Source organism: Nomascus leucogenys, chromosome 2 (genome assembly GCF_006542625.1).
Source record: "Nomascus leucogenys isolate Asia chromosome 2, Asia_NLE_v1, whole genome shotgun sequence".
In the NCBI taxonomy this organism is placed as follows: domain Eukaryota; kingdom Metazoa; phylum Chordata; class Mammalia; order Primates; family Hylobatidae; genus Nomascus; species Nomascus leucogenys.
The window spans coordinates 53,497,874-53,506,612 of NC_044382.1; the positions used below are offsets into that span (position 1 = coordinate 53,497,874).

The window sequence follows — 8,739 nt, forward strand, 5'->3', positions numbered from 1 at the left end:
GTGAGACACTATCTCAGAAAAAAAAAAAAAAGTCCTGGCTGGGTGCAGTGGCTCACATCTGTAATCCCAGCACTTTGGGAGGCTGAGGTGAGAGGATTACTTAAACCCAGGAGTTTGAGACCAGCCCTGGGAATGTAAGGAGACCCTGTGTCTACAAAAAATAAAAAATTAGCCAGGTGTGGAGCATGCCTGTAGTTGTACCTACTTAGGAGACTGAGGCTAGAGGATCACTTGAGCCCAAGAGGTCGGGGCTAAAAGTGAGCTGTGATCATACCACTGCACTCCAGCCTGGGTGACAGACCCTGTCAAAGGAAAACAAACAAACAAACAAACAAACAAAACCAATTCCTTATCTGTTAAGGATGCATGTGAAGTATTTACAGATGAAATGATACTTTAATGTAAATTTCAGGTGTCATAATCCAGTGCATACGTGGGGACAGAGCTGACTAGGTAGAGGTATAAATAAAACATGATTAGCCATGAGTTCATAATTATTGAAGCTGGGTGATGGATATATGGGAGTTCAGTGTTTGAAATTTTACATAATAAAATGTTAAAAACAAAAAAGATTACTGAGCTTAAGGATCACTTCTTTTGGATATCTTCCCTTAACAGGGACTCTTGCTCAAAACCACACAAACTAGATATTCCTTTTTCTTTTTTTTGAGACAGAGTCTCACTCTGTCGCCAGGCTGGCGTGCAGTGGTGCGATCTCGGCTCACTGCAATCTCTGCCTCCCGGGTTCAAGCGATTCTCCTGCCTCAGCCTCCCGAGTAGCTGGGATTACAGGGGCGTGCCAATACACTCAGCTAATTTTTGTGTTTTTAGTAGAGACGGGGTTTCACCATGTTGGCCAGGATGGTCTCCATCTCCTGACCTTGTGATCCGCCTGCCTAGGCCTCCCAAAGTGCTGGGATTACAGGCGTGAGCCGTCCCGCCCAGCGTTTTTTTTTTTTTTTTGGTTTTTTTTTTAAGAGACGGTCTTATTCTGTGTAGTAGTGTGATCATGGCTCACTGCAGTCTTGAACTCCTGGTCTCAAGGGATTCTCCTGCCTCAGCCTCTTAAGTAGCTAGGACTACAAATGTGTGCCACCACACCTGGCTAATATTTTTTTTCGTAGGGACAGGATCTCACTGTATTGCCCAGGATGGTCTTGAATTCTTGAGCCCAAGTGATCCTCCCACCTTGGCCTCCCAAAGTGCTGGGATTACAGGCATGAACCACCACTCTCAACCCTAGATGCTCTTTTCTTTTTTTTTTTTTTTTTTTTTGAGACAGAGTCTTGCTCTGTCACCCAGGCTTGAGTGCAGTGGTACGATCTCGGCCCACTGCAACCTCTGCCTTCCAGGTTCAAGCAATTCTTCCACCTCAGCCTCCCAAGTAGCTGGGATTACAGGCACCTGCCATCATGCACGGCTACTTTTTGTATTTTGAGTAGAGATGGGGTTTTGTCATGTTGGCCAGGCTGGTCTTGAACTACTGACCTCAAGTGATCCGCCCACCTCAGCCTCCCAAAGTGCTGGAGTTACAGGCATGAGCCACTGCACCCAGCCTAGATGCTCTTTTTCTTTTCTTTTTTTTATTATTTTTTTAAGATGGAGTCTCGCTCTGTTGCCCAGGTTGGAGTGCAGTCGCAATCTCAGCTCACTGTAACCTCCACCTGGCGGGTTCAAGCGATTCTCCTGCCTCAGCCTCCCAAGTAGCTGAGACTATAGGCACCCGTCACCACGCCTGGCTAATTTTTGTATTTTTAGTAGAGATAGGGTTTTGCCATATTGGCCAGGCTGGTCTCGAACTCCTGACCTTGTGATCAGCCCGCCTCAGCCTCCCAAAGTGCTGGGGTTACAGGCACGAGCCACTGCACCCAACATAGATGCTCTTTTTCTTTTTTCTTTTTCTTTTCTTTTTTTTTTTTTTGAGATGGAGTCTCGCTCTGTTGCCCAGGTTGGAGGGCAGTCGCAATCTCAGCTCACTGCAACCTCCGCCTGGCAGGTTCAAGCGATTCTCCTGCCTCAGCCTCCCAAGTAGCTGGGACTACAGGCACCCGCTACCACGCCTGGGTAATTTTTGTATTTTTAGTAGAGACGGGGTTTCACCATATTGGCCAGGCTAGTCTCAAACTCCTGACCATGTGATCAGCCCGCCTCAGCCTCCCAAAATGCTGGAATTACAGGCGTGAGCCACTGCACCTGCTCTAGATGCTCTTTTTCTTTTCTTTTCTTTCCTTTTTTTTTTTTTTTTTTTTTTTTTGAGACAGAGTCTTGCTCTGTCGCCCAGGCCAGAGTGCAGTGGCACAATCTCAGCTCACTGCAACCTCCATCTCCTGGATTCAAGTGATTCTCCTGTCCCAGCCTCCCGAGCAGTTGGGACTATAGGCACCCATCACCACGCCTGGCTAATTTTTGTATTTTTAGTAGAGATAGGGTTTTGCCATATTGGCCAGGCTGGTCTCGAACTCCTGACCTTGTGATCAGCCCGCCTCAGGCTCCCAAAGTGCTGGGGTTACAGGCACGAGCCACTGCACCCAACATAGATGCTCTTTTTCTTTTTTCTTTTTCTTTTCTTTTCTTTTTTTTTTTTTTTTTTTTGAGATGGAGTCTCGCTCTGTCGCCCAGGTTGGAGGGTAGTCGCAATCTCAGCTCACTGCAACCTCCGCCTGGCGGGTTCAAGCAATTCTCCTGCCTCAGCCTCCCAAGTAGCTGGGACTACAAGCACCCGCTACCACACCTGGCTAATTTTTGTATTTTTAGTAGAGACGGGGTTTCACCATATTGGCCAGGCTGGTCTCGAACTCCTGACCGTGTGATCAGCCTGCCTCAGCCTCCCAAAATGCTGGAATTACAGGCGTGAGCCACTGCACCCGCTCTAGATGCTCTTTTTCTTTTCTTTTCTTTCTTTCTTTCCTTTTTTTTTTTTTTTTTTTTTTTTGAGACAGAGTCTTGCTCTGTCGCCCAGGCTGGAGTGCAGTGGCACAATCTCAGCTCACTGCAACCTCCACATCCTGGATTCAAGTGATTCTCCTGCCCCAGCCTCCCGAGCAGTTGGGACTATAGGTGCATGCCACCACACCCAGCTAATTTTTGTATTTTTAGTAGAGACGGGGTTTCACCATATTGGCCAGGCTGGTCTCGAACTCCTGACCTCATGATCCACCCACCTTGGCCTCCCAAAGTGCTGGGATTACAGGCATGAGCCACCATGCCTGGCCTAGATGCTCTTTTTCTAAAGCACCATAACTGTTCATACCTCCCTCCCAGCACTTATTTCACTCTGTTGTATTTGTTGTCTTTACTCCCTCACATGATTTTGAGCTTCTTGAGGTATTTATAGTTCCTGATTTTACTTCAGTTACTATCATATAGATATTTACTTTCATAGATTTGTTACTAGATATTTTGTGACATCTACACATAACTTTAATTTGTTTTCTTTTAGGTTGCATAGCAGTAGAAAAATCCCTGAATAGCCGAAACTTTAGCAAGCTCTTGCACTCTTGCCCATACCAATGTGATCGTCACAAAGTCATTGTGGAAGCTGAAGACAGATATAAAAGTGAACTAAGGAAATCACTTATCTGTAACAAAAGTAATTAATTCAGGAACTTTAAAATTGTAATTATGGCTATACCTTCTGAACTATTATCTAAAGCATTAAATATATTAAAAACTAGAGGGTAAAATAATCTTAAAAAGAAAATCTGTCTCTAAGCAACCAGTAATTCAAGATGTACCCAGGGAGTAGTCTTAGACTGTTGGTTTAAAAATTCTTCCTAATCTATCTAAGTATTCCCACTAGACAGGGGAATAAAGGAAATATACTAATGGAATTGATATGCTATTACTCGGGACGCTAAATGTGCTAAATGTTTTCCATATTTTTCAGAAATTCTGCTGACCCCACGTAGAAGACAACAACTCAGTAATGAATCTACTACCCCTGGAGGAATAAGTGAATATATTTAATTTAATTTTTTTTTTTTTTTCTTGAGACAGGGTCTGGCTCTGTTATCCAGGCTGGAGTGCAGTGGAGCAATTTCGGCTCACTGCAGCCTCCGCCTCCCAGGTTCAAGTGATTCTCCTGCCTCAGCCTCCTGAGTAGCTGGGATTACAGACATGTGCCACCACACCCTGCTAGTTTTTGTATTTTTAGTAGAGATGGGGTTTCACCATGTTGGCCAGGCTGGTCTCAAACTCCTGACCTCAAGTGATCCGCCCGCCTTGGCCTCCCAAAGTGCTGGGATTTCAGGCATGAGCCATTGCACCTGGCTGAATATATTTAATTTTTAAATGAACTTAAATTTCATATATTCCTAAGAAAGAAGAGAACAGCTGAGTTGTTCTCAGTCTCATTATTAATGGATCTTAAATGATAAACCTTGCCTCTGATGAGGGTAAGACCTTCTAATAAAAGAGACTTTCGTCTTCCCTTCATGTTGCTTGCTCACTCATTGCCTGCCAGCAGGGGAAGGAGCAGGAGGAAACTAACATTTATTAAGCACCTGCTAGGTGTTAGGTGTTGTATAGATATTATTTCCTTTAATTCCTGTAGTAATATTGTAAGTTAGATATTAATTTGCTCCTATTGTAAGGCATAATTATTAATAGTTGGTAAGTGGCAGAACTTAGATTCAAAAAGCCATTCTCCAGAAGCCCTTGTTCTATCCTCACATTTCTATTCTAAGGACAAAATTATTATGCACAAGTGCTTCAGAGAGACTTTGCGGAGGTTTTTGTTCATAACTATAGTGCTTGAAACAATAAAAATTGAAGAGACAAATAGTATAAACCTTAAAACTCTGCTTAAAAAATAAAAATGCCTCTTAAACAATTAGTTAATTTATGGGAATTGTTATTTAACTATAGGGTTAACATTTCACATTGATCACCATTTCCGATGTATCAGAAACCTAAATAACATCATCATTTTCTTTTATTCGTACGGAGTTAATACCTGCAGACTAAAATAGGTTGGATATATTAATTAGTAACATCTATAGAGCCACTCTGTTATTTAGACATTTGGATGTCATACATTCAAGAAGCATTTTGCCACATATATTTATTTGGCTATTTTCACTGCCAAAACTTTCAAGGAAATTTCAAATTTGCTTTTTATATCTGAGTCTTTTTCTAGATTAAAAGTTCTGCATGCAAATTATAATTAAGTATAATACCACTACAGATAAGCCCACTTTCTGAAGTAATGTTTTCTATAGTAATTGTTAGAAAATGGGTGTTTTTTCATAGAAACATCATGCACTTGGAGATCTTGTTCTTGACAAGGGCTTGGCATCAAATTAATAATAAGTGTTTTTCAGCAACATGTCTTCAAAGCAAGTACATAACAATGAAAAATATGCTGTAATCTATTTGCATATTAAAATAATTTGCAGAACTTCATGAAATGTGCATAATAATGGTTATACAATGATTATATACAGGGGTCCTATATACTGTTAAGTGACATTGAGCTCAGAAAAACATACTTTTTTTTTGTAGGTAAGACTTGCTTTGGCTAAAACCAAATAATCTGGCCTACTTTTTAGAATTTAGAAAGGAACCTTGAGAAAGTAGTGATTCTTACATCTCTTTCACAAGCCGGCCAGGAATATTTGGTATGTTGCCATTTTTTCCCCCTCTTGATAAACTTAACCTTTTTTTAGGATACTCACCACCATTCATTTAACTATACTTTATACTCAAATGTGAGCGCATTCTGAGAAGGGACCACCGTCCTAAGCATTTACAGATTTCCGCAAGGCTCTATTTCAGGATGGATTGGTGTTTTGAGAGGGCTTGAAAAATAAAAGAGTCCTTAGAATTAAGCCCTCTTGCCCATTTTCCCTTGCTCTTCCCTAATACCTAATATTAAGAGGAGCACTAAAGAAGTCACAGAGTGGGGAGCTTGGGGTGTAGAGAGCTGCTTCCTTCTTCCAGGCTGCTCAGTACTCTGCTGTAGGAATCTTTGAGGATTTGGGCACAGATATTATGTATAAAAGTCAGGGAGATGGCAGCCACAATGGAAAAGTGGGGCTTTACATGATCAACTCCAGGGTTCAATATCCTGAAAGTTATAGTAACCAATCTAGTCCTGATTATTATGGGTTCAAATCATTTAGCAAGGGGAGTTGAAACCTATTTCTTGGATAGCCACAGTTTTCCAGTACACCCAAAATGAAGGAATAATTTCATTGATAAGTTTTGAGATAGTTTTACCAATAATTTTTTTCTCTCAACAAGTATTTATTGACTACCTACTGTTCTAAGCACTGGGGATACAATGGTGAATAAAATAGATCAAAATTGCTGCCCTCATGGAGCTTACATTCTAAATAATACTATTAAGTAATAATCAGACATTATTTACACTGATATCTCAACCTTCTGCTGGGAAGATTTTTTCATCTGTTTTAAAAGGTCTGAACTGTGGCTCTTAGAGGTAAACAAATGGCTGTCTTGGCCTGCAAGGGCAAGATTTTCTAAGGGTGACCCAGGACAACTGCACCCAGTACTACGAAAGTAAATAACAGCCTCAAGTGGAAATACAAAAAACTTCTCCTCACCAGCATCTACCCACAATGATAACATGAGATAATAATGAATGAAAAAGTTTAAAGAAAACTATTTCCTAGTAATCATCACCAGAAAATATTTGTTTATAGATACCAACTGTATATTCTTTCTTTATAGAAAGTATCCCTTAAAAACCAAAGTTAAAAACTTCCTTCCCCATTGTGCAGCCTATATTTTGAGTTTTGATCTAGCTGACCACGTGTTTTTAAAAGCAAATTTCAAAAGACCCTTATTCTTTTTTTTTTTTTTTTTTTTTTTTTGAGATGGAGTGTCGCTCTGTCGCCCAGGCTGGAGTGCAGTAGCGCGACCTCAGCTCACTGCAGGCTCCGCCTCCCGGGTTCACGCCATTCTCCTGCCTCAGCCTCTCTGAGTAGCTGGGACTACAGGCGCCCGCCACCACGCCCGGCTAATTTTTTGTATTTTTAGTAGAGACGGGGTTTCACCGTGGTCTCGATCTCCTGACCTCGTGATCCGCCCGCCTCGGCCTCCCAAAGTGCTGGGATTACAAGCGTGAGCCACCGTGCCTGGCCAACCCTTATTCTTAAAAATATTATCAAACCTAATATTTAACAAGTGTTGATATTCTTTTCTATTCTATCAAGTTATGGAGCCCTTTGGGAAGACTGTATCTGTAAGATACGTAAGCTGCTTTTATTTTTATTTATTTATTTTGAGACAGAGTCTTGCTCTGTCACCCAGGCTGTAGTGCAGTGGTGTGATCTCAGCTCACTGCAACCTCTGCCTCCCGAGTTTAAGCAATTCTTGTGCCTCAGCCCCCCGAGAAGCTGGGACTACAGTCATGTGCCACCATGCCTGGCTACTTTTTGTATTTTTGGTAGAGAGAGGGTTTGCCACATTGACCAGGCTGGTCTCGAACTTCTGACCTCAAGTAATCCACCTGCCTCAGCCTCCCAAAATGCTGGGATTATAGGCGTGAGCCACCGTGCCTGGCCGGTAAGATGTTTGTTAACTGTCCTCAGGAATGTTGAATTAACAATCAAATGTTTATAAACTTTTGTTTCTTGATTGAAAGATGTTGTATTACTACTGTCAAGTTATAATTACTGAAGAAGTCACAGTGATAGCAACTAGCTTAATATTAGGCACTCAGGTTTTTAAAATTGAAGTGGGTTTCCACATGATGAGAAGCCCTGGCATTTCTCACTCTATAGTTTATATCCTTAGGTGTAAGTTAAGCATATCCAAATAAGCACTTATTTGCATCTCAGGACCTTTGTTCAGCAAATACTAATATATTCTACAATTCTAATTACAGAAAAAAGAAGAATTCGCAAAAACTTTACTGAAGCAGAAGTAAATTACCTTTTCAATGGAGTTAAGAAAATGGGAAATCACTGGAATTCAATTTTGTGGTCTTTCCCCTTTCAGCAAGGACGGAAGGCTGTGGACCTTGCTCACAAATACCACAAGCTGACCAAACGCCCCACATGTGCAGCTTCTTGATTGAAAGAAGACTGTCAGTTTTTAGTTTGGATTCTTAAAATACAGGGCCTTGAAAGATACATTTAAAGTATTTTTCTAAACTCTCATGAGAAGGAATGTGGAAATGAGGATACAGTTTTCATTAAACAGTTTTTGTGATGCTGAAACTCATCAAATTACAATGATTTATAAAGCAAATATATCTTCAGTGTACAGATTAGTAAGAAAATTCCTTCATAAAATCAAACATTTGTTTAGGAATATGCTTTTATTTTTCCTTAAGCTTAAAGGACACAGAGAAAAGAATTAGCCTTTGAATGTTATTTGACATTATATTGCCATAAATACTATGTGAGACATTTGGATTTTAGTATTTTTATATGGTACAAAAGTCCCTCCCCAGAATTCAGAAAGAATAGTTCCCCAAGCTATTTAACTAAGGTTCCCACACACTGAATCAATATTTGACATTTTGCTAATTAAAATGATTCTTTGGCTGTGGTGGTGGCCCATATTTGTAATCCTAGCACTTTGGGAGGCCAATGTGGGAGGATCACTTGAGGCAAGGAGTTTGAGACCAGCCTGGGCAACATAGTGAGACCCCTATCTTTACAAAAAAAATTAAAAATTAGCTGGATGTGGTGGCATGCCCCCGTGGTCCTAGCTACTTGTGAGGCTGAGGTGGGAGGATCGCTTGAGCCCAGGAGTTCAAGGTTGTAG

General features: G+C 41.1%; 1 protein-coding gene across 1 annotated transcript in view; it reads left to right on the plus strand.

Annotated features, from left to right (window-relative positions):
- Positions 1-8,514, plus strand: part of TERB1 (telomere repeat binding bouquet formation protein 1) — a 42,515-nt gene extending 34,001 nt beyond the window's left edge. Inside the window, exons 16-18 of the mRNA XM_030795810.1 lie at positions 3,440-3,589; positions 3,887-3,952; positions 7,853-8,514. Of these exons, the coding sequence (XP_030651670.1) occupies positions 3,440-3,589; positions 3,887-3,952; positions 7,853-8,040 (404 nt within the window). The 3' untranslated portion in view covers positions 8,041-8,514. The remainder of the gene's footprint in view (positions 1-3,439; positions 3,590-3,886; positions 3,953-7,852) is intronic.
- Positions 8,515-8,739: the final 225 nt, after the last annotated feature.